Raw genomic sequence first — 27,054 nt, forward strand, 5'->3', positions numbered from 1 at the left:
CGCAGGACGGTTTTCCGGTGGGTATGCGCCCATTACGGCGAATATGGGCCGATTCGCACCGATATCGGGCCATTTTCACCGAAAGTGGGCCGAAAAGCAGGCACATTTGCGCCAAAATGGGCCGATATCGGCGCCTGAGGGCGACGACTCGGTACCCAACTGCCCCGAGAGCCGATTATACCACTGGCTCGCCCCTAGGCGGCAGTTTTTATGCCACGCTCTTAGTTGTGTACACACCTGGGGTGTGCCTTGCAAAGCACAAGGGAGAAAGAAAGTCTATTGTACACATGGAGCAGTTGAAATTTCCAGATATGTTCGTCTTAATTTTCCCCAAGAGGAGACCCGGAATCGCATTCCCCCGGTGGACCCCAGCGGCCCATGTGCTGACGTGAAAACGACTCACGGCACTCCGCTGGCAGTGGCCACTGCAGCAGAAGCAACCCTCCCTCGTCTCCCCACCGGTCGCCGCCCCCCGTCCAGTACCAAATTCCCGTCCTTTCCTCCTCGCTCCTCGGCCCGATCGAACGGCCCCGCCTGGATCACGACCCGCCGGAGCCCAGATGCCCCCGCGTCTCCTGCTGCTCCTCCTGGCCGCCGCCCTCCCGCCGCCGGCCGCGGCCCGGCTCGGCGACCACGAGCCCCCTCCCCCCCCGCACCCGCGCGCCCACCAGCACCGCGCCCAGAGCGGCGGCGGCACCGGGGGCGCGAGCCGCGTGCTCACCACCGCGCTCGTTGCCGCCGCGTCGCTCCTCGCCGTGCTCCTGCTCTACCTCTGCGTCGCCATCGCCGTGCGCCGCATACGCGGCAAGGGGGACGGGCGCGCGTCGCGGCAGCAGGCGTCGCAGTCCTCCCGCGCGGCCGCGTTCCTCCGCCGCCACGGCCTGCACCACAGCCGCCCGGCCTTCACCTACGAGCAGCTCCGCGCCGCCACGGCCGGGTTCGACGCCGCGCGCAAGCTCGGGGACGGCGGCTTCGGGACGGTGTACCTGGCGTACCTCCCGCCCGCGGGCCGCCCCGCCGCGGTGAAGCGGCTCCACGTGCCGCCCGCCCCGTCCCCGTCCTCCGCCACCATCACCAAGTCCTTCTGCAACGAGGTGCTCATCCTCTCCGCGCTCCGCCACCCGCACCTCGTCCGCCTCCACGGCTTCTGCGCCGACCCGCGCGCGCTGCTCCTCGTCTACGACTTCGTCCCCAACGGCACCCTCTCGCACCACCTCCACCGCCGGGGCCGCGGCGCCGCGGCCGCAGCGCCTCCGCCGCTCCCCTGGCGGACCCGGCTCGCCATGGCGGCCCAGATCGCGTCGGCGCTCGAGTACCTCCACTTCGCGGTCAAGCCGCACGTGGTCCACCGCGACGTCACCTCCTCTAACATCTTCGTGGAGGCGGACATGCGCGCCCGGCTCGGCGACTTCGGGCTGTCGCGGCTCCTGGCGACGCCCGACGCCTGCTCCACGGCGACCGGGCGGGAGGTGGTGTGCTGCACGGCGCCGCAGGGTACGCCGGGGTACCTGGACCCGGACTACCACCGGTCGTTCCAGCTGACGGAGAAGAGCGACGTGTACAGCTTCGGCGTGGTGGTGCTGGAGCTGGTGACGGGGCTGCGGCCCGTGGACGTGGGCAGGGAGCGGCGGGACGTGACGCTGGCGGACTGGGTGGTGTCCAAGATCCAGATCGGCGAGCTGAGGGAGGTGGTGGACCCGCCGGTGCTGGACGAGCTCCCCGGCGTGATGCCCAGCGTGGAGGCGGTGGCGGAGCTGGCGTTCCGGTGCGTGGCGCCGGACAAGGACGACCGGCCCGACGCCCGGGAGGCGCTGGCGGAGCTGAGGAGGATCCAGGGGATGCTCCCCGAGCTGTCCAACCACAAGGACTGCTCTTGACTTTGGTTTCCACATATCAGAATTGTGCGAGCACTGCACAATCTCTCGGGTTGATTGGTCGCAGTTATCGTTGCATTTTGTCGAAGACGAGTGCCTCATTGTGGATGACCGGATGGCAAATCTGTTCAGACATGTCGCGATCCAATTCCAAGGTACGTACGCGTGAGGCTATAGGTATACAGAGATCGATCAACGGTAGGATGATACTTTGACAGTGATATGAGCTTACTTTGGTGTTGGTTCTGTGAGCTCAAGGAGTAGTATGAGCTAGCTCCTCTGCCTTTTGTGTTCGGCAGTAGCTTGTGATGAAAATGAACAAGTGTAACATAAGAGGAGGATTCGTAGTAACGCTGTTCTTGTCAATATGAACTCCTGTAAGTTGGTTCAGTAGTCAAGAAACTGATGTTAGGTACGTATGAGACAGGCACCCCACAATTGGGTTCTTGTTATATCCATGATGATGATTATCCTCTCTGGCAGGGGGTTGACTTGGCCAGGAAAAATGTTCGGTACTTAGTACTCCCTCCGTCCGGAAATATTTGTTGAAGAAATGGATGCACGGCAAATATTTTCGGATCGGAGGAAGTACATTTCTTTCTCTGTGCATGTGTTTGGTTGCTTGCCAGCGACTCCAAAAAGAGAGTCCTATTGAAAAAGAAATTATTCAAAATAGAAAGAAGTTTCTTTTTCTTCAAATTCAATTGTGTATTTATCTCTTATTCAAAAATTTCCCTGGAAACCGAATTTCATTTTTTCATTCAATGGGGTTAGATGATCTAGTTCTTAATATTATTACTTTACTCAATTGACAAACCTCTGATAGAGCAAACTAACACTAGTTACCAATTCTCTTATGAACCTCTATACTCGGATTCATTAACACTCCATCATATATTGACCATCGTTAGATGTCAACATTGGATATATAAGATGGTTATATCTCTTAATCCCTTCATTTTTATTTACTCCATATAATAGCATTGTCTGAAGTCAAATTTTATATACTTTGATCAAGTTTATGGAAACAATATTAACATTTGTAGTATACCAAATTCAACATCGAATACAGTATATAAGATGACCGTATCCCGTCTGAGGAAAAAAAAGAAGCAACCCACAACGTGTGGAGTGGTTATCCAAGTCCGAGCAGCACCTATTATGAAGTATAATTCCATATTTCAGGGTAAGAGATTGCTGACCTGGTGGTAGGCTACTCGCCAAACAAGGTTATAAACACGTTTGTTCTACCTTACGCACGCGGTGTGGTACTAAACGTACAGCAGAACCGGGACTCGGTGTGGAGATCACTTTTTGTTTTTTGAGAAAGACTCGGAGACACTCCTACCCGCGAGTTTGAGGCCAGGCCCGTCCGGTAAAGCGATGCCTTCGGGCTCCGGCTTCATCGCCCAGTGGCCCAGTCATCATCATCCTTCGCGTTTATAATGTTCAAAATTACGGGAAACCGAGAGCGCTATAGGGTTCAAAATTACAGGCATACAAACCAAGAAGACGCGGCAAAAGTGAAAAGAAACATCCTGAGTGACCTCACACCACAGCGACAGGAAAACATCAAGGGAGGTACCTCTCCACACAGCAGCAGAAGCAACACCTGATGGGATTTGAAGCTTGCAGCATGACGGGAGGCTTCTCGCGCACCAGCACGTCGTTGCCGGTGAGAGCTTGTTGGTGGCCATGGCGGCCGGCCCCACCCTCACCCCCTGCGTCGCAGGGCGCATACTCCCCCGCCCATTTGCCTCACCACCGACGGCCACAAAAAAACTTATGGAGGATTAGAGCCCGTCGCAAATGGAGGTAGAAAGAAAGGGGGGAAAAGATAGGCGAGGAAAAGGATCGGAGGGGGGGTTGTGCTGGACCCACCACGTACTTGCGTTGCGTGCGGGGGGATGGAATCGTGGCAAGCAAGCCGGCCGAAAGTTCGGCCGACTGACTAGCTACAAGTGTTTACCAATTTTTTTAAGTCTTCAAAATCAATTGAGGTCTTCTATTTGAAATTGAGCCACTCAATTTTGACTAGATCAATAATATTTAATACACGATGCTTCTTAATTTTAGAGCCCCCCATTAAATTGAGGTGTTACATTTGAATTTGGTTTATGATTTTGATCGGACCAACAATTTCTCAAGGAGCTATCTCATTCAATTAATGTAATCAATTTTAGATTTGATTCACGGTTTGTACTGGGTCAGCGATTCCTCAATTAATCAGAAGCAACAAACGTAAAAACACATCAGTCCCGCATATCCTCGCATTACCTAGAAAATTAAAGAGTCAACATGTGACACTGTAGTTTTAATGTAATACATGCGGCTACCAACGTAAGAAACTTTCATATATAAATATTAGTTGATTAGTAGATAAACCATAATCACACTGCCAAGAAAAGCCCACTAGAACACTGCATTATAAACACACACACACACACACCATCTTCCGCACATGTCAAATCAAATAACAAACAAAAATTATGAAATCCCAAGAACACTAACGGCGCGGCAAAGCGCGCTCAACCTTTCTAGTAACTAGAGAATACCTTGCGCGTTGCTGCAGGAATCGATTGCAATATATTTCAATGATTTGATTGTATGAAGCTTCCATTGTTGATTTAATAATATATGAACTAAAGCTAAATATAAATATTATCTATTGTATTTAATTCTGTGTAGTTAGAAAATATTTTGAATATAAGTGGCATAACATATGGAAAACTTTTTTCATGCATGTTGAGTGGACCTTTTATGAGGTGGCATGTGTAATGAGGTGAAAGGTGTGCATGAGATGAAATAACAATGGTAAACTTTTTCTCATGCATGTAGTGGTGGGCCTTTGATGAGGTGACATGTGTGCATATTGAGATAAATAGGATAGTTGGGATCAACTTCTTATGTATATAGGATATGGTTATATCTCGTTCATTCCCTTCATTTTTATTTACTCCACATATTAGCTTTATCTGAAGTCAAACTTTATATGCTTTGATCAAGTTTATAGAAAAACTATTTAACATGTAGTACACCAAATCAACATCGACGATATAAGATGACCATATCCCGTCCAAGGAAAATACCAAATCAACATCGAATACAGTATATAAGATGACCGTATCCCGTCTGAGAAAAAAAAAACAACCCACAACGTGTCGTGTGGTTATCCAAGTCCGAGCAGCACCTATGAATTATAATTCCATATTTCACGGTAAGAGATTGCTGACCAGGCCTGCTGCCTGGTGATAGCCTACTCGCCAAACAAGGTTATAAACACGTTCGTTCTACCTTACGCGCGCGGTGTGGTACTAAACGTACAGCAGAACCGGGACTCGGAGGTCACAACATATCCGGGGCGGCGCGCGTTGTATCTCGGCCCAACACACTCGCACGCGAGTTTGAGGCCGGGCCCGTCCGGTAAGGCGATGCCTTCGGGCTCCGGCTTCATCGCCCAGTGGCCCAGTCATCATCATCCTCCGCGTTTAATGTTCAAGATTACGAGAAACCGAGAGCGCTGTAGGGTTCAAAATTACAGGCATGCGAACCAAGAAGACGCGGCAAAAGCCAAAAGAAACATCATGAGTGACCTCACATCACGGCGACTGGAAAACATCAAGGCAGGCACCTCTCCACACCAGAGCAGAAGCTGGGCTGGAGAGGGAAGCCTGCACATCACAGCACAGCTTGATTATCCCAAACTGATAACCATCCTGAAGACGCCAATCTACTCAAGGGATACGAGCTGCTTGATAAGACATCGAAACGCGCTCAAGGTAGTAACCTGCGCAAGTGATCCTGTCGTAAGTCGTAACCAGCGTTGAGTTCAGAGACGAGACGCTGATCGCCATGGGAGCCTTGGGGTTATTGCCGGTGTGATTCATCCAAGGTGGTGATGCCGATGCTATCCTTGGGGAGGGGAGGGGAGGCACTCGATCGGACTTGCTAAGCTACCACCGGTAATCGCCCGAAGCCCTGAATCAGCTGGACTGAAAAAGAGTTCAGGTCAAGATAGACAGAGCACGCGACGACTGGTCTGTAGCAGAGTTTGAGGTCTATGAAAGATTGACAGAGCGCGCGCAATGGGCAACACGACCCACGCAATGCTGCGCAGGCAGGAACGGCAAGGCACACGTTCTAGTTATACCGTCGTACAGCGCAGGTGTGCGCTCTGGATTGCCGGAGCCATGCATGTGGCACACACCAATCGTGCTACTGTTGTACGTAGACAGTACGCATGCAACATTCAACATAGTTCAGATAACCAACATTAGAGAAAACAATTAAAAACTTCGTCGCGCCATGCAATGGATTTAACAAAGACAACAAATCCACCCCTCACACTGGTAGAAAAAGGGCCTGTTGTCCCGGTTCGTAAGGGCCTTTAGTCCCGGTTCCTGAACCGGGACTAAAGTGTCGGTACTAATGCCCTGTCCCTTTAGTCCCGGTTCAATCCAGAACCGGGACTGATGGGCCTCCACGTGGCCTGTGCGCGGAGCCCAGGCAGGAGACCCTTTGGTCCCGGTTGGTGGCACCAACCGGGACCAATAGGCATCCACGCGTCAGCATTTCTGTGGCTGGGGTTTTTGTTTTTTTTGAAAGGGGGGGGGGGGTTTGGGGGTTTTGGGGGGTTAATTTAGGTGTTTCATATATTGTGTTAGCTAGCTATAATTAATAGAGAGAAGTGTCCTCTCTTATGTCCGTGCTTGGTCGACGCTACGTACTATACATACGTATAGAGAGGACTAGACACGCTAGCTAGCTAGTAAGCAAACGAAGGAAACAGAAGATCGTCATGAACATATATGCATACAGAGAGAAGTGATATCGACCACCTCTCCTTCTCCGAGAGATTGGTCGAACAACAAGTTCTCGTATATCTATCCGACACTACCGGCTACATATATACAATAATTATCTCTTACAAATATAATCATACGGACTCATGGTCCACATAGTATTCTCCGTCTTCAGCGATCACGTGGTCAAGAAAGAATGCCGCCAATTCCTCTTGAATTGCTCGCATGCGAGCTGGTGCTAGGAGTTCATCCCGCTTCCGAAACATCTAATTTGAAGAAGGGGGTCAATACATATATATATATGAATGAATGAAACTCAACACAAATGATGGTAATAAAATAAAATTGTGAATGTTGTTATTTACGTACTTCATATTGTTCGTCAGAGTACCCGCCCCGCTCACAGGTCGTGTGGCGGATGGACTCGCAGACGTAGTATCCACAGAAATCATTCCCTTGTTCCTGCCACAACCACTTTACAAGAAATAGAGGTCAATCAAACTGATAAGCAAGAATGCTAAATGGTATTGATGAAACTAGCGCTTGAATCACTAGGAGATGCGCGGAACATGCTACTATAGTACTTACTTTCGGGTGTCTAAATTCCAGCTCCTTCGGCAGTCCCGGAACTTTTCTGGTGAATTTTCTCCAAACCCTGCCGGACAAAGAAAACAATTACTTGATATCAGGAAATGAACAAAGTTGCTGATATGGTGGATAATGATCGATTTAACTTACTTCTTGAGGATTTCAGTCATGTCCGCATACTCCTGGGGATCTTTTCGTTTAGAGTCCAAGACGGTTACTACTCCCTGCTCAAGCCTAATCTCTAGGAGAATATAGTGGAAACTGCACACGCATGCATAACTCATCAATTACATTACTATAACCTGGACTAATATATAAGGGAAACCGAATATGCACAAGACAGTAACACTCACTTGAAGTTGTAAGGAAAGAGTATTATATCTTTGTTTTCATTTTTTTTGAATGATCGTAGCAAGTTGGCCTCGGTATCTTCGGGACGATGTTCAACCTCAGTTGCATCTATGAGATATGTGTTAACGAACCCAATATCACCGATTTGTCTTTTCTTCAATTCGGCGATCTTCAATCTGCATAATATAGTGAGGATAATTATAAATACATGCAATGAAAGAGATGAGCTATATAGAGAGACTTAATGACAGAAGTAGTAGTACTTACAGACAGTAGCAGGTGATCGTTGTTTTATCGAGGGCCAATTGATTGAAAAACTGATAGAACTCCTCAAATGGAATAGGCAACAGTTCAATTCCAACGAGGTCATGCTCCGGTTTAACTCTCGCATACAAAGTACTCCTCCCCCCAGACTCTCTGCAGATTTTCAAGTACCAATCATGTAATCTTCGCATCATCGTTGTTAAAGATTTTTCATCTTTGACGAGAGGCTTCCCGTACTCGTATCTGTGTATCTGCACCTCCATGGGATCATAATGTACATCGTCGGGCAGGTAATCGTCAACATTGCCATAACCGGGCACCATCCTCGGATCGACGATGTCGCTAGGCACCTTGAGCGGGGGGCACGATTGCTTCGCTTGTTCGCCGAGCTGGGCAATTTGTTTCCCAGCTGCTCGTCGTTCTTTCAGCCTTTGATCACTGACTGTACTTCCCGACCGCTCCGCTTCGGCCCATGTCTTTGCAATAATGCGCTCATAGTTGCCTTTCGGCGGAGACTTGGGTGGTTTTGCCAGGGCAGCCAGAGTGCGCTTCACTTTCACCGGATCTACCTTCTCCTCCGGAGGTGGATGTCTCTTTGCTTTCAACCCTTGAAACCAGTCATCCACTTCGGTTCGCGCGATCTTCGCGTTCTCCTCCGGGGTCCTCTCGTATGGTAACTTCTGTGGACTCTTCAGAGAAGGACCGAATCTGTATGTCCTCCCGCCTCTGGTTGTACTGCTAGACGCCGGCCGAGCAGACGAAGCGGTTGTCTTCTTTACTTGCTTACGAGGCGGAGGAGAAGGACTACGACGCGCCGGAGCAGCTGCCGGAGCGGCGGCGGGTCTCTTCCGCCCTTGCTGACGAGGCGGAGAAGGAGGAGGCTGGCTGCTCGGGCGCGCCGGCGCAGGCGGAGTGCCGCCACGCGCCGGAGAAGGAGCCGGCCGAGGGCCCTGATCGTCACTCGCCGGAGGAGGAGGCGGTGGAGGAGGCGGAGTGCCCTGACTCGCCGGAGGAGGAGGAGGAGGCGGAGGCGTCCAGTTCGGAAGGTTGATGAGCTCCTTCCGCCATAGGCATGGAGTCTTCAGAGCAGACCCCAGCCGAGTCTCCCCTTCACCGGTAGGGTGGTCAAGCTGGAGGTCCTCAAATCCCTCCGTTATTTCATCCACCATCACCCTAGCATATCCTTCTGGAATCGGCCGGCAGTGAAAAGTTGCGCCGGGTTCAGTAGGATAAACAGAGCCAACAGCCGCCTTGACCTTCAAATTCATCCATTGCGTCATAAGGTGGCAATTTTGAGACTCCGTGATAGCATCCACGGGATAGCTGGCAGGAGCCGTCAAGGCATGCTCCGGCTGAAGCAGCTCGGTGGAAGCCACGCTGCTTCTGCGCTGAGATGGCGGGGTAGCTTCGGGGGAAGCTTCGGCAGTACGTTTGCTGCGATTTGCTTCTCGTTCCTCTATCGCGTCTACCCTTGCTTGCAGCGCCTGCATTTGGGTCTGCTGCACTTTTTTCCTCCTCTCATGGGATTTGTAACCGCCTGCGTCCGGAAACCCAACCTTCCACGGAATGGAGCCTGGCGTGCCTCGTGTCCGTCCAGGGTGCTCAGGATTCCCGAGGGCCATTGTGAGCTCGTCGTTCTCTCTGTCTGGAAAGAACTTCCCTTGCTGCGCTGCTTCGATATACTGCTTAAGCTTCCTGACTGGTATGTCCATTTGATCGTTCGTCCAAATGCACTTCCCTGTTACAGGGTCCAAGGTTCCGCCAGCCCCGAAGAACCAAGTCCGGCAACGGTCTGGCCAGCTAATTGTCTCTGGTTCGATCCCTTTATCAACCAGATCATTCTCAGTCTTGGCCCACTTAGGCCGGGCTACGAGGTAGCCACCTGACCCCGTGCGATGGTGAAGCTTCTTCTTCGCAGCATTTTGCTTGTTTGTCGCCGACATCTTCTTACTCTTTTCCGATGTCTTGTGGGCCACAAATGCGGGCCAGTGATCTCTGATCTTCTCATATCTGCCCTTGAATTCTGGTGTCTCATTATTTTCGACAAACTTATTCAGCTCTTTCTTCCACCTCCTGAATAGTTCTGCCATCCTCTTAAGAGCAAAAGACTTGATTAATTGCTCTTTAACTGGGTTCTCTGGATTATCCTCTGGCGGTAGGGTGAAATTTGACTTCAGCTCAGTCCAAAGATCATTTTTCTGCATATCATTGACATAAGACACCTCAGGGTCTTCTGTAGCCGGCTTAAACCATTGCTGGATGCTTATCGGGATCTTGTCCCTAACCAGAACCCCGCACTGAGCAACAAATGCGTTCTTTGTTCGGATGGGTTCAATCGGTTGGCCGTCGGGCGCGATTGCTATGATCTCAAACTTTTCATCCGAGCTCAACTTTTTCTTCGGGCCTCGTCTCTTTACCGAAGTTGTGCTCGATCCGGAGGGCTAGAAAAAAGAACAAAGACTTAATTAATATGTGTACATACCAAAACAATGAATGCATCAATCAGCTAGTCAGCACAGGCTTAACTAATATATATACCTGGCCGGACTCGGTTCGGTCACCGGAGCCGTCATCACGGTCTCCTTCTTGCACCGGCATTAGGTCACCGGAGCCGTCCTCATGTTCTTCTTCTTGCACCGGCATTAGGTCACCGTAGCCAGCTTCTTCACCCTCTCCTTCCAGACCATCGGTGTCGTTGAGAAACAACGAGACGGCATCACTTCCTTCTGCGATTATGTCCCTCAACAACGCTTCTTTTGCTTCGTCTCGGGCGGTGTCCATAGTTTCTACAAATATTTACAACATGGAAATTATTATTCAAACATGACAGATGGATATATTAGTGCCAAACGTAGAACTAGCTACCTAATCATAGTAAGGAATCATATATATTAATTAGTGGCCTCGACGCTGCTTCTCTAGGGTTTGGGGTGGCCTCGACAACGCTTCAAGGGTTTGGGGTGGCCTCGAGAACGCTTCAAGGAGGGGGTAATATCGACCCCCCCCCACGTGTTGAAGCTATCGGGAGGGGGTATATATCGACAACGACGACACTACATCTATATGTCCCTCGATGACCCTCGTTCCCGATAAAAAAAGAGGAAGAAGAAGAAAAAAAAGAGGAGAAGAAAGAATAGAGGAGAAGAACTCCTCTATTCTTTCTTCTCCTCTTTTTTTCTTCTTCCTCTTCTTTTTTTATCCTCTTCTTCCTCTCATGTTCGAGAGGATCGCCGAGGGGTCGGGAGGTTGCCTAGTGTCAAAGGATTCAACAAAACCATGTCTTCATCATTAGGCGAAAGTAACAGGTGCATGATGGTACGAAGCTCTCCAAAGTTATTTTGGAACGGAGTCCTAGATAGGATAATTCGCTTTTTGGTACAAAGTTCAGCAAGAACCTTCCAAATATCGTTATTTGGAAGGCCTTTGCTGAAATTCATACAAAAAGGCAAATTATCCTATCCGGGACACCATTCCAAAATAACTTTGGAGGACTTCGTCATGCCCTGGTTACTTCTGGCTAATGATGAAGCCATGGATTTCTTCAATACTTTGACACTAGGAAATCTCTCTCTCGACCCCTCGGCGATCCTCGACCCCTCGAACCCTCGACGACCCTGGAACCCTCGACCCCTCGGCGATCCTCTTCTTCCTCTCATGTTCGAGAGGATCGCCGAGGGGTCGGGAGGTTGCCTAGTGTCAAAGGATTCAACAAAACCATGTCTTCATCATTAGGCGAAAGTAACAGGTGCATGATGGTACGAAGCTCTCCAAAGTTATTTTGGAACGGAGTCCTAGATAGGATAATTCGCTTTTTGGTACAAAGTTCAGCAAGAACCTTCCAAATATCGTTATTTGGAAGGCCTTTGCTGAAATTCATACAAAAAGGCAAATTATCCTATCCGGGACACCATTCCAAAATAACTTTGGAGGACTTCGTCATGCCCTGGTTACTTCCGGCTAATGATGAAGCCATGGATTTCTTCAATACTTTGACACTAGGAAATCTCTCTCTCGACCCCTCGGCGATCCTCGACCCCTCGAACCCTCGACGACCCTGGAACCCTCGACCCCTCGGCGATCCTCTTCTTCCTCTCATGTTCGAGAGGATCGCCGAGGGGTCGGGAGGTTGCCTAGTGTCAAAGGATTCAACAAAACCATGTCTTCATCATTAGGTGAAAGTAACAGGTGCATGATGGTACGAAGCTCTCCAAAGTTATTTTGGAACGGAGTCCTAGATAGGATAATTCGCTTTTTGGTACAAAGTTCAGCAAGAACCTTCCAAATATCGTTATTTGGAAGGCCTTTGCTGAAATTCATACAAAAAGGCAAATTATCCTATCCGGGACACCATTCCAAAATAACTTTGGAGGACTTCGTCATGCCCTGGTTACTTCCGGCTAATGATGAAGCCATGGATTTCTTCAATACTTTGACACTAGGAAACCTCTCTCGACCCCTCGGCGTTCCTAGACCCCTCGAACCCTCGATGACCCTGGAACCCTCGACCCCTAGACGACCCTGGAACCCTCGACCCTCGATCCCTCGACCCTCTACCCTAGTTCCCGACCCTCGACCCCTCGGCGATCCTCGACACCCTCGTTCCCGATAAAAATTAAGAAGAAGAAGAAGAAGAAGAAGAAGAAGAAGAAGAAGAAGAAGAAGAAAAAGGAAAAAGAGGAGAGGAAGAAAGGAATAGCTAGAGGAGAAGATCGAAGAAAAAAAAGAAGAAAAAAAAGAGGAGAAGAAGAAAGGAATAGTGGAGAAGAAGAAAAAATAGAATATATTCTATTTTCTCTTCTTCTCCACTATTCCTTTCTTCTTCTCCTCTTCTTTTTCTTCTTTTTCTTCTTATTTATTTCTCCTCTTCTTCCTCTCCTCTTCTTCTTTCTAAGTCATGCTTATATACACAGAGTATTGGTCCCGGTTTTGTACCCCTCTCGACCCCTCGACGACCCTCGTCCCTGATAACATTTTTTTTCTCCCCTCGACCTCTCTCGACCTCTCGTCCCCCTCTCGACCCCTCATCATCATCTATCACCCCCCTCGTTTTCTTTAGCATATATCCATGAACAAAAAAATAATTCATATATAGAAAAAATGCTATATGAACATACATACATATGAGCATATACAGAGAGCATATACATAGCCAAATCCATATACAAAGAGCATATACATACATACGTACATACATATGAGCATATACATACATACATAGCCAAATCCAAATACATATGAGCATATACATACACATATGAAATTTTTTATCACACACAGAGAGCAGCGGCGGCGGCGGCGATGGTCAGAGCGACATGGATCGATGGGAAGGGGCGGGGAGCTCACTGGGGGCGCGACGGGGAGGAGGCCGGGGACGGGGAGGAGGCCGGCGATGGCGCGGGGGAGGCCGGCGACGCGGTGCGGGGCGACGGGGAGGGGGCCGGAGATGGCGCACGCAACGACGAGGAGGAGGCCGGCGACGGCGCACGCAGCAATGGGGAGAAGGCCTGCGGCGGCGCGGGGCGACGGCGACGGGGAGCGGGCGACGACGGGCTCGGGGCGGCGACAACGACGACGAACGGCCTGGCGGCGTCGGGGGCGAATGGGAGCGGTTGGCGAAATTTTCACAAGTGCTACCTTATATACCCAGAGCAATGGTCCCGGTTCGTGGCACGAACCGTGACCAATGCACACCTATGGTCCCGGTTCGTGCCACCAACCGGGACCATAGGTCTCTTTTCAGCAGCCGAAAGGGCGGGAAGCAGAGGCCAATGGTCCCGGTTGGTGGCACCAACCGGGACTAAAGGGGGGCATTGGTCCCGGTTTGTGCCACGAACCGTGACCAATGCCCCCTTTAGTCCCGGTTGGTGCCACCAACCGGGACCAATGGCCTTGTGCTGCCCCGGGCCCAAAAGTTTAGTCCCACCTCGCTAGTTGAGAGGGCTCGGGAGTGGTTTATAAGCGCTGTTGCGCCCACCCTCCCGAGCTCCTCTCAACTGCAGGCTTTCGGGCCTAATCTGTCACTGCAATGCCTGTGGGCCTACTGGGCCTGCTGCGGGCCTGAATCCTGGCCCATGGTAGGGTTTCTAGTCGTATTCAGGCCGTGGTGGCCCAGTAGGTGGCATTTTTTGTTTTTTTGTTGCTTTATTTATTTTTCTTTTATTTTTTGCTTTATTTTTTAATTCTTTATGCTTTTAGTTTTAGAAAAATTATAAACTTTTTGTTAATGCCATTAGTTTTCAAATTTGAAAACACTTTTTTGGTTTTTTTGTTTTCTTTGTTGCTTTATTTATTTTATTTTGTGATTAACTTTACTATAAAAATAGTTTTTTCCTATTTTTTTGATTTGTTTTTTGCATTATTTATTTTCTTTTGTTTTTTGCTTTAATTTTTAATTCTGTTTGCTTTTAGGTTAGCAAAATTATAAACTTTCTGTTAGTTCCATTAGTTTTAGAAAAATTATAAACTTTCTGTTAGTGCCATTAGTTTTCAAGTTTGAATAGTTAAAATTTGAATTCTTTGAAAATTGTTTGAATCACAAGTTTGTGATTAACTTACTAAAAAATGAGAATAGATGCGCTTATAGAGAAAACTTGATGCACTTCATGTACAAAATGGACAATCACTTTCAAATGAACTCTGAAAAAGTTGAAAGTTGGGATGGTATCATAATTTCACCCACATAGCATGTGCATGTACAAAACGGACAATGGTAGCATGTTCGTGTGTTACAAAGTTGGCATGGTATCATCATAATAGTTACGGGAGAAAGTCTTCACTTTTTCTCGCTTGTGTCATTTGCTTATTGCGCCGTAACCATGGATAATCTTCATTGCTTATCAGGATGCTTGGGTCAGCCTTGACATTGAAGGGAGAAATTTCATGAAACTTTTCATAATCTTCAGACATGTCTGTCTTGCCGTCCACTCCCAGGATGTCCCTTTTTCCTGAAAGAACGATGTGGCGCTTTAGCTCATCGTATGATGTATTCGCTTCCTTATGTTTTCTTTTTCTCGGTTTGGTAGACATGTCCTTCACATAGATAACCTGTGCCACATCATTGGCTAGGACGAACGGTTCGTGAGTGTATCCAAGATTTTTCAGATCCACTGTTGTCATTCCGTACTGTGGGTCTACCTGTACCCCGCCGCCTAACAGATTGACCCATTTGCACTTAAACAAAGGGACCTTAAAATCAGGTCCGTAGTCAAGTTCCCATATGTCCACTATGTAACCATAATATGTGTCATTTCCGCTCTTGGTTGCTGCATCAAAGCGGACACCGCTGTTTTGGTTGGTGCTCTTTTGATCTTGGGCGATCGTGTAAAATGTATTCCCATTTATCTCGTATCCTTTGTAAGTCAATACAGTCAAAGATGGTCCCCTGGACACATGTAATCCAGTCGTCGCACTGCTCCGGGTGTTTGGAGCGCAGACTGTTCTTGTGTTCATCGACATACGGGGTCACCAAGGTAGAGTTCTGTAGAACTTTGTAGTGTGCTTGAGACCAAGAATATCCGTCCCTGCATATTATTGAGTCTCTTCCAAGAGTGCCTTTTCCAGTCAGTCTCCCCTCATATCGCGATTTAGGGAGACCTATCTTCTTAAGGCCAGGAATGAAGTCAACACAAAACCCGATAACATCCTCTGTTTGATGGCCCATGGAGATGCTTCCTTCTAGCCTAGCGCGGTTACGGACATATTTCTTTAGGACTCCCATGAACCTCTCAAAGGGGAACATATTGTGTAGAAATACGGGCCCCAGGATGACAATCTCGTCGACTAGATGAACTAGGACATGCGTCATGATATTGAAGAAGGATGGTGGGAACACCAGCTCGAAACTGACAAGACATTGCGCCACATCACTCCTTAGCCTTGGTACGATTTCTGGATCGATCACCTTCTGAGAGATTGCATTGAGGAATGCACATAGCTTCACAATGGCTAATCGGACGTTTTCCGGTAGAAGCCCCCTCAATGCAACCGGAAGCAGTTGCGTCATAATCACGTGGCAGTCATGAGACTTTAGGTTCTGAAACTTTTTCTCTGGCATATTTATTATTCCCTTTATATTCGACGAGAAGCCAGTCGTGACCTTCATACTGAGCAGGCATTCAAAGAAGATTTCTTTCTCTTCTTTCGTAAGAGCGTAGCTGGCAGGACCTTTATACTGCTTCGGAGGCATGCCGTCTTTTTCGTGCAAACGTTGCAGGTCCTCCCGTGCCTCAGGTGTATCTTTTGTCTTCCCATACACGCCCAAGAAGCCTAGCAGGTTCACGCAAAGGTTCTTCGTCACGTGCATCACGTCGATTGAGGAGCGGACCTCTAGGTCTTTCCAGTAGGGTAGGTCCCAAAATATAGATTTCTTCTTCCACATGGGTGCGTGTCCCTCAGCGTCATTCGGAACAGCTAGTCCACCGGGACCCTTTCCAAAGATTACGTAGTGTAAATCATTGACCATAGCAAGCACGTGATCACCGGTGCGCATGGCGGGCTTCTTCCGGTGATCTGCCTCGCCTTTGAAATGCTTGCCTTTCTTTCGACATTGATGGTTGGTCGGAAGAAATCGACGATGGCCCAGGTACACATTCTTCCTGCATTTGTCCAGGTATATACTTTCAGTGTCATCTAAACAGTGCGTGCATGCGTGGTATCCTTTGTTTGTCTGTCCTGAAAGGTTACTGAGAGCGGGCCAATCGTTGATGGTCACGAACAGCAACGCCTTAAGGTTAAATTCCTCCTGTCTGTGCTCATCCCATGTACGTACACCGTTTTCATTCCACAGCTGTAAAAGTTCTTCAACTAATGGCCTTAGGTACACATCAATTTCGTTGCCGGGTTGCTTAGGGCCTTGGATGAGAACTGGCATCATAATGAACTTCCGCTTCATGCACATCCAAGGAGGAAGGTTATACATACATAGAGTCACGGGCCAGGTGCTGTGATTGCTGCTCTGCTCCCCGAAAGGATTAATGCCATCCGCGCTTAAAGCAAACCATACATTCCTTGGGTCCTTTGCAAACTCATCCCAGTACTTTCTCTCGATTTTTCTCCACTGCGACCCGTCAGCGGGTGCTCTCAACTTCCCATCTTTCTTTCGGTTCTCACTGTGCCATCGCATCAACTTGGCATGCTCTTCGTTTTTGAACAGACGTTTCAACCGTGGTATTATAGGAGCATACCACATCACCTTCGCAGGAACCCTCTTCCTGGGGGGCTCGCCGTCAACATCACCAGGGTCATCTCGTCTGATCTTATACCGCAATGCACCGCATACCGGGCATGCGTTCAGATCCTTGTATGCACCGCGGTAGAGGATGCAGTCATTAGGGCATGCATGTATCTTCTCCACCTCCAATCCTAGAGGGCATACGACCTTCTTTGCTGCGTATGTACTGTCGGGCAATTCGTTATCCTTTGGAAGCTTCTTCTTCAATATTTTCAGTAGCTTCTCAAATCCTTTGTCAGCCACAGCATTCTCTGCCTTCCACTGCAGCAATTCCAGTACGGTACCGAGCTTTGTGTTGCCATCTTCGCAATTGGGGTATAACCCTTTTTTGTGATCCTCTAACATGCGATCGAACTTCAGCTTCTCCTTTTGACTTTCGCATTGCGTCCTTGCATCGACAATGACCCGGCGGAGATCATCATCATTGGGCACATCGTCTGGTTCCTCTTGATCTTCAGCAGCTTCACCCGTTGCAGCATCATTGGGCACATCGTCTGGTTCCTCTTGATCTTCACCAGCTCCCCCCGTTGCAGCATCACCGTATTCAGGGGGCACATAGTTGTCATCGTAGTCTTCTTCTTCGTCGTCTTCCATCATAACCCCTATTTCTCCGTGCCTCGTCCAAACATTATAGTGTGGCATGAAACCCTTGTAAAGCAGGTGGGAGTGAAGGATTTTCCGGTTAGAGTAAGACCTCGTATTCCCACATTCAGTGCATGGACAACACATAAAACCATTCTGCTTGTTTGCCTCAGCCGCATCGAGAAACTCATGCACGCCCTTAATGTACTCGCGGGTGTGTCTGTCACCGTACATCCATTGCCGGTTCATCTGCGTGCATTATATATAATTAAGTGTCCAAATTAATAGAAGTTCATCATCACATTAAAACCAAAGTGCATACATAGTTCTCATCTAACAACATATAGCTCTCCAGAGCATCTAATTAATTAAACCATACATTGAAACTATGTAAAACATTTCAATGCGAAAACAAATGCGATCATAATCGCAACCAAGGTAACAATTGATCCAACGGCATAATGATACCAAGCCTCGGTATGAATGGCATATTTTCTAATCTTTCTAATCTTCAAGCGCATTGCATCCATCTTGATCTTGTGATCATCGACGACATCCGCAACATGCAACTCCAATATCATCTTCTCCTCCTCAATTTTTTTTATTTTTTCCTTCAACAAATTGTTTTCTTCTTCAACTAAATTTAACCTCTCGACAATAGGGTCGGTTGGCATTTCCGATTCACATACATCCTAGATAAATAAAATCTATGTCACGTTGGTCGGCATAATTTTCATAAACAATAAATGAACCAATAGTTATAAAGATAATATACATACCACATCCGAATCATAGACAGGACGAGGGCCGACGGGGGCGGATACCAAAACCATCGCACTATATAAGATGCAATAATAAATGTAAGAAAATGATACAAGTATCTATCTAAACATACAAGTAAGAATATTTTTCCTTTCAGAAATAAGATAAGAACAAGAGGCTCACCACGGTGGTGTCGGTGATGAGATCGGCGCGGGTGATCGACGGCGGTGAAGACGGGAACGGGGCATGACGGACCGCTAAATCTAGACAAATCTCGAGAAAAATGGAGCTTGGAGGTCGAGCTTCGAGAGGAGAAAGCTTAAGTAGTGTGGCTCGGGCATTCCATCGAACACCTCATGTGCATAGGAGGTGAGCTAGAGCACCACAAAGCCCTCTCCCCCTCGGCCAGAGAAAAACAGAGCACTGGGGTGCTCTGCTCGCGAGCGAGGGGTATATATAGGCACCTCATTGGTCCCGGTTGGTGACATGAGCCGGGACTAAAGGGGAGCCTTTGGTCCCGATTCAAGCCACGAACCGGGACCAATGGTGGTGGGCCAGGAGCGAGGCCCATTGGTCCCGGTTCATCCCACCAACCGGGACCAAAAGGTCCAGATGGACCGGGACCAATGGCCCACGTGGCCCGGCCGGCCCCCTGGGCTCACAAACCGAGACCAATGTCCAGAACCGAGACTAATGGGCTGACCCGGCCTGGACCAAAGCCCTGTTTTCTACTAGTGTCAGGCTGGGTCCAAGATCAACCCCGAGGCTTTATGAATTGCACTCCACGCAAAGTGCGCTAACGGATATCTTAAAAAGACGTGACTGGCATCCTCATGCACACCACAAAGTGCACAATTACCGTCCGAGGACTTGTTTCACTTAGCGACATTGAAGGACGTCGGGAATCGGTTCCTAAACATTTGCCGAAGGAACACTCGTAGGCGCAAGTGCAACACCAGAAAAACCCTAGCCACGATCACCGTTAGAGCATCTCCAACAGCCGTGCTAAATAAGCATCGCGTTGCAAATTTGCCCTTTTTAGCGCGCGACCTCTTCATGCCGCCGCGGATGACCTCGGCGGCGGGTGGCATCGCGTCGGCGCCCGCCGTGAAGCCACGTGCCCCCCTCCTCCTCGAAGCTCCCAAATGCGGCGCGGCCGAAGAAGGGCAAGGCATCCGCGAAGAAGAACAAGGCGGCGGACGGCTCCGACACCTCGAAGGCATCGAGGAAGAAGCTTGCAGGGCGTGTGACAGGCGCGGCGGCTACCGAAGCGCCGCGAGCTCACTTGTTAAGCCGGCGGCCGACGCTCACAATGTGTTTGAGGAAATGCCCCAAAGGCAGAAAATTTCTTCAACTTTTTTGTTGTTGTTATTTTTTGAATGCATACATATAGATAGCTTATTTGCATTGTTCTATATACTTTGTAGTCTCAATGATGATGCATACATGTCAACTATGGGTGTTGGCTCCAACAATTCCCATTGGTCTCAAACCAATGACATGCATTTCGATGACCATGAGTTCGAGGTGGACGAGGATGGTGAGGGCATTGTCGACGCACCGAAAGGAAGAGAGGCAATTACACCAACGTTGAAGACATCTTACATGCAATACTTGGTTGCAAGTGTCGAGGGATCCATCCATTGGAGGTGATCAAAGTAGAGATGCTTATTGGCTTCGGATGAAGGAACACTTTGATGTATGCAACGAGAGTGGAATTGACCGCTCCGCTTGATCTCTTCGCTCCCGGTGGTCGACAATCAACAAGGATTGTCAAAAGTGGGCGGCCGCACAAAAGGCGGTTGACAAGTTGAACCCTAGTGGCACTAATGATGATGATAGAGTAAGTGCCATTTCATCCATGTTCATCATGCTTGTTGTTGGTGTTTGAGTGCTAACTTGTTTTGTCTTTATGTAGTACAATATTGCACAAAACTTGTTCAAATGAGAGGAGAAGAGGACCAAAAAGGGGAAGATCAAGAAAGGAATGCCATTTACCTTGCCTCGTTGCTATGACGTATTGAAGGATGATCAGAAATGGAAGAAGCGTGATGATATAGATGATTTGGATTTGAGCAACAAACGCAAGCGAACAATTGAGTTGGATGATGATGATGAGGAGGAGGCATCAAGTGATGACGGTAAGAGAAGCCCCACACCCAACTCGGTTTCATACTCAAAGCCAAAACGACCGGATGGAACCAAGAAAGATGCAAAAGAAAAGAAGAAGAGGAAAGGAGATGATGAGCTCAAAAATGCTATGAAAGCTATTGTGAAGGCAAGAAAAGAAGCCAACTGGGTGAGGAAAATGGCAAGGAACCAAGATGCCGCGACCGAGGAGAGGAGGTTGGCAGCCGAGGAGAGGAGCATGACGGACGAGGAGAGAAATGTGGCTTTGGAGGAGAGGAAGGTGGGCATGGAGGAGCGATTTAGATTGTTGGATTGGGAGAAGCACTTGTTCTTCTTGGACACATCTATCCTCAATGAGGCGCAAAAGGAGTATGTCAATCTTGTCCGTGAAGAAGTCTTGATCCAAAAAAGAACCATGATTCGCGCCATGAGTGGTGGTGGCCTTGGCGGCATGGGAGGCATGGGTGACTTCGGAGCTACCATGGGCGGCATGGGTGCCATGGGTGGCTTTGGAGCTACCATGGAGACCATGGGAGGCATGGGTGGCTTTGAAGCACCACTGGGCGCCATGACCGGCATGGGAGGCATGAGTTTTGCGTCTCTCATGGAAGACATGGGTGCACCTCCGGCCGTCATGGGCCGAATGTCTTTCGGTGTGCCTCACACACCTTTCCATGAAGATGCCGTTGAAAATCTTGCCAACACCGTCCGAGCTTCACGTGATGCGGCGCGCGACAATGATGAAGAGGAGGAAGAGTCGTCTTCGGAGGAGTCGGATGAATCGAAGGAAGATGAGGATGAAGACGAGGACAAGGCTTGATTGTTGATGTGCCTTTCGTTTGTGTCATGAACTTGGTTTGCATTTTGAACTTAGTTGGATGATCTTGTGGGCATGAATTTGAACTTGTGGGCATGAACTTTTAGTCATCAACTTGTTCGTGTGAAATTATTATGCCATGTTTATTGCATTTTGAATGTTTGAAATTCATTTTGTGTCCAGAATGCAACATATGGCATGCGCCGGCGAGTCGTGCGCGTTGTATTTTTGCGCGCTGCTAAAGCTACGGGCGCTGCTGGAGCTACGCGCGCTGTATTTTAGCGCGGCTGCTGGAGCCAGCGTTGCCCGCCACGCCAAATTAGGCGATGGGCGCGCTGCAAAGTTCTTCCTCCATTCCTTTATCTAAGGTGTATTATTTTCAACACGTTAATCAAGGCACATGATTATGGACTATTTAAGATGAAATTATCCTTTTCTAATTCGTAGATTAGCGACAAGTAAATCATTTAGGTTAGGAAAGAAAGAGATACACACAATCGAGAGAGAGATAATTTTCTTTTCTTTCTCTATAAGGAGAGATACATGCAATTAGGGGAAAGATATTTTCATTTTTCTAGAGGGTCAAGATTGAAATTACGAGGAATTAAGACAAATGCATCTTACATTATGGAATTTTATCAAAAAAAACAAATACACCTTATATAAAGGAACAAAAGGAGTAGTTTTTAACGCGCCGCGCGTTGGGCGGCAGTTGAAGATGTTTTTACAAGACTTACAGTCACGACTAGAAGGCACCTGCGCCACTGTGGGATGTGTAGCATAGCGGGGCGATCGGGTCGAAAGAGTGCAACTGCACTTTGATCATTTATAAGTTCTTTTCTATTCTATATAAACACACACGTATCGTGATAAAGAGCACTAGAGCAGCAAGGTAGACTTAAGAAAAAAAAACTTAAACTTGAGTGAAAACACACATTCATTTTTTCACTTAAAAAAAAGAATGTTTCCAACTGAGGTTGGGCCAGGCCTAAGTGAAGCCCGATCGACGGCGGAACTCAGAGACGGACGCGATGGGAGGAGTAACCGAAATTCCTAATTAAGAAGTACTTGTTGCAAAGAACACTTCATTTTTCCAGGTCGCGATAAGTGGCGCACATGTAGCGTGCCACTTGTCGCAACCTGGAAGTTTTTTCTTTTTTCGTAGATTTGTTTATTCAAAACATTTTATCTCTTAAACCGTGCATCTAAATTTCAAACCATTTTTATCATTGGATTTCTCGCATCGAGATCTTCAAAACTAGATCTCCATGTTGTTAGGTTTTGACAAAAAAAAATTCAAGAAAAAAATCTGACGAATAAAACCGGGCGAAAAAACCAAATCGAGAGCACGGTTTTTTCCCTTTCCGAAAGAGGCACGCCCGTGCCTCTCGCGAAATCACAACTGTGCCTTTCGTGGAAGCAAAACCATGACTCTCGTGGAAGGAAAAAAAACAGAAAACACGTTTTTTTTTTCGTTTTCGAGAGGCATGACCGTGACTCTCATGAAAGCACAACCATGCCTCTCGCGGAAGCAAAACCGTGACTCATGAAAGGAAAAAAAACAGAAAACGCGTATTTTTTCCCTTTCCGAGAGGCACGGCCGTGATTTTCGCGTAAGCACAACCATGCCTCTCGCGGAAGCAAAACCGTGACTCTTACGAAAGAAAATAAAAACAGAAAACGCGTTTTGTTTTTCCCTTTCCGAGAGGCACGACCGTGACTCTCGCAAAAGCACAACCGTGCCTCTCGCGGAAGAAAAACCGTGACTCTCGCGGAAGAAAAACCGTGACTCTCACAAAAGAAAAAAAACAGAAAACACGTTTTTTTCGTTTCCGAAAGGCACGGCCGTGACTCTCGATAAAGTACAACCGTGCCTCTCGTGGAAGAAAAACCGTGACTTTCGCGAAAGGAAAAAAAAAGAACGCGTTTTTTCGCGCAAAAAAAAAAATTTGAAATTTTTTTTGATCGAAAAGCTAAGAAAGACCGGGGGAAAACCAAAACATCGAAAAAAACCGGGAAAAAACCGTTCAAAAAGCCGAAAACGCGTGTGGAAAAATAAAAAAATAAATCAAAAGGAAGCGTCCAGAGCGCGACACGTGGCGAATGGCTAAGAGCGCGCCAAATGACACTGATCGTTGCGAGGCTCCCGAAGGAGCGCTCGTTAACTAGTTGCTCCCAGGAGTAACTCAATCCAACTCCGATCGGATCATACAGCAGCCCCTAGGGTTTGCCCCTGTCTTTATTAGCCGAGGCAACACGGCGGCCTCCCTACCCCGATCGATAATTCGAAAGGTTCTCCACACCCCCTCCGCAAATCCTCGCTGTGTCCGTGTCGGCGAATCTTCTTGGCGAAGGCTGGTAAGCAGGGCCGCAAGAGGGCGAGGAGGACCGTCTCCGGACCGAAGAGGCCTACGGCGGTGAAGCCGGCAACGGTTCCTTCGTGCAAGTACCACATGTCGGAGGAGTCTGTCCAGGCGATCCTAAACCACAAGGGCTTATTTGGTTGTTGGGGATGGACAACCCTGGGCAGTAAACCCCTACGGGGGATTTCCCCTGCGCACAAGGGATCCTCTCCCACCATGGAAAAGTAACTGTTGCCATTTGGAGAACAAAAGGAAGGGAACGGAAGGGAAAATGCAAAAGATGGACGGATTGCCACGACAGGGGAGAAGCAGCTCTTGGGGCATCACCGCCGGGCCATCGTCGTCGCCGGACGGGACGGCAGGTCGAGCAGAGCAGATCTGGGGGCAGCAGAAGAACGACCAGCACCCAGGGGGTATGCCGGAGAGGGAAAGGAGGGAGAAGGAAGACCAGCGGAGAGGGATCGATTGCCGGAGATCGGTAGGCCGAGGCGTCGCACGAGAGAGAGCGAGCGAGGCGAGGATTTCTTCCCCGATCTCTCGACTAGGGGACGGTTCTCCCGGGGAAAGGCCGTGGAAAGGTCGAGGTCCATTTCCCCAATCAACCACCAAATGGCCAGGTGGGCTCACCCAGGTGCAATTTGGCCCGCGGTTCCTTCGCCCGGGGAAAAGGCCGGGATCCCCCCGGGATACCCCGCAACCAAACGAGCCCCAAGAGGGCGCCTTTCCCCCTGGGCAGCTACTTCAAGAACCTGAGCCCTGAGGATCAGCGCTTCATGCTCGATGTGGCCGCCCATCACGAGCAGGTCGAGGACAGGTACTCCAAGTAAGTACCAGGAAAGAGTCCGCAAGGAGCTGCATGCAAGGGATTCGTCGCTCTCCCCGATGACTTCGACGAGCGGACGGCCGCGGTGAACGCCGCTAGCAGCGAGGCCTTCTACAGAGGAGCCGCCGAGGTCAAGTTAGCTAGCAGGAGGCTGGAGCTGGATTCGGCGGCATCAGGTTTCGGAAGTTTTATCTGAGCTGAGCACATAGCGCTGTTTGCCCATCTTGTTTTGTATATCTTTCTGTATGATATATCAATGCACTAGTCTAAGTTACCTTGGCACCTCACCGTCTTCTCTTCTCGCTTCTTCCTGACCAACGCCAACTTTGCTTGTATTGTTTGAGCCGCCACGTCCTTCTTTCTACTTGTCCACTCATCGGTCTTGTCTCTCATTGTCGCTATCTCTCCATCTCCTTTGGTAAACTCATCAACACACGAATGAAGTTGTAAAATTGACCGAGAATAAGTTAACTGTTATTTGATTGAGACATAGATGCTCCGCCCTAGGATTTGACGGTCTCGATAATGAGCATGAATAAGTCTAATGTATGAACTGCAAATGGAGAGGTGCCCCTTTTGGATTTTACATACAAAAACTATGATTCCATGTCTGACATGTAATCTTCTTTTAAATTTTAAATATAGTATTTTTATCGACTTGCTAAAGATTCATATTACAATACTTAGCTATGGTTTTGGCTTGATTGACATTTCACTCAATTAACGAAGACAGTTGATATACCATTAGGTCTCCACCCAAAACAAGTAATCACTACAACTATCAACACTTATATGACCCATGCGCAGTAAGTCCATGTCTTTCCGTCCTTTTCCATTCCTTGCTCTTTTTCTCTTGGTGTAGAGGAGGAAAGCTGAGAAGACATAGAGGTGGTTGGTGATGTGGTCATGCGCTGCTAGGTGGCCACTACCACAGGCCCGAGGGCCTTCAACCCTTAAAATTTGGCGGTAACGATGATTATGTTTTGACAACCAATTCTGCCACTAGGGGCCCAAAAACCAGCGCCGCCAGCAGCCTCCCTCGGCCATCCTCCTGCCGCCGCTGCCGCCGGCGAGGTCTGCGGTGGCGGCGGGCCTAGTGCCAAGGCGCTAGGGCGGGCGGATCTGCAGCAGGATCCCCTTGAGACGGCAGGGGCGTCTCTTGTGGTGCGCCCGTGGGCAGCAGGCAGGGCGGCGGCGGGCAACAGTCTAAGACGGCGATGGGCTTCCCTTCACGCATGGATGGTGGCAGCACTCCATGGATGAACTGGTGGATGGCTCTGCCTGAAGATGGGTCGCGGTGGCCACGGATCTGGCGTCCCGTCCAGATCCACCGCGGCGTGATCTTGGTCGGCCGATGGTGCGTGGAGGGACCGGTGAGGGTATGGAGGATCTCTACCGGAGTACCAGTAGCGGCTTACGTCTTCATGGCGAGACTCCGCGTGGTTCTAGCCAGCCACGAGATCAGGACGACACGGCTTCCGATGAAAATCGCGCCTGACTGCGGTCTTGGCGGACGATGACGGCGTCTCTGACGTCGTTTCCTTCTCGAGGCATCGTTATTGCAGGTCACGTCAACCTGATCGGGAGGTTCCGGGGGAAATCCTAGATCTGGGTCTACCGAATCGGACGATGTCGACGTTTTGATGTCGTTCTCCTTTCTGGGGGCATCGTTTTGGACCAAGTGCTGGCTGGAGGGGACAAGAGGAGGAGCGGTGTTTCATCTTGTCCATTGATGACAGTGGATCTCGGCGGCGTGGCGCAGTGAAGACTCGGCGCCTGATGAGCGGAGATGGACTCGCGCAGGAGGGTGACGATGCCTGGCGTCATGGTGGCGTCGGTGTCAGCTATACCGGGCAAGGTTGATGCAACAATACAGCTCTGAAGATGGATTTGTGGCAGGTGGCAGCGGCGGCCTCATACCCGGCATTCGTCCTGGTTGAGGAGCATGCCGGACTGGTGGGTGCCCATACCCGGCAGGCATCCTGATTGGGATGTCAAGTCTTAGATGTTAGGTTTGGCTGCGAGGTCTGTTTGGTATTAGGCCTAGACTTTCAACGCCCCTTCATCAACCAGATAGGAATAGCGACATATGTTGCTTAGTCGGTGGCTTTAGTCTTACTATCGTATGACTTTGTAAGGTCTTGTGTCAATAATTAATAAAATGGCCATATGCATCGTCCAGATGCAGAGGTCAGGGGTCGCCCTCCTTTTCTAAAAAAACCAATTCTGCCACTAAAGAGGAGGACAACGGTAATGCAGACGGTTTATTTTATAAAAATCGAGATATCCACTCCGATATTGCTACTAATGACTAATGAATGCAAAGAATTCCAAAATCCTATTTATTTTGTTTTCACTGAAAATGGGGCTAAACATGGAAAAAATCAAGAACATCATAAAAAGAAATAAAAAGGAAGGAGAGCCAAAGTGGGAGGGGCAGGAAGCCAGCAGTGCGCAAGGCGTCTCATA

At 49.0% G+C, this 27,054-nt stretch overlaps 1 protein-coding gene across 1 annotated transcript; it reads left to right on the forward strand.

Moving 5' to 3' along the window:
* The first annotated feature begins 274 nt into the window (after positions 1–274).
* On the forward strand, positions 275–2,484 carry LOC123105486 (LEAF RUST 10 DISEASE-RESISTANCE LOCUS RECEPTOR-LIKE PROTEIN KINASE-like 1.5). Its single transcript, XM_044527567.1, has one exon. It carries the CDS (start codon positions 561–563, stop codon positions 1,875–1,877), a length of 1,317 nt encoding a protein of 438 aa, XP_044383502.1. The 5' UTR covers positions 275–560; the 3' UTR covers positions 1,878–2,484.
* The last annotated feature ends 24,570 nt before the right edge of the window (positions 2,485–27,054 follow it).

Source organism: Triticum aestivum, chromosome 5A (genome assembly GCF_018294505.1).
Source record: "Triticum aestivum cultivar Chinese Spring chromosome 5A, IWGSC CS RefSeq v2.1, whole genome shotgun sequence".
NCBI classification, from domain to species: Eukaryota; Viridiplantae; Streptophyta; class Magnoliopsida; order Poales; family Poaceae; genus Triticum; species Triticum aestivum.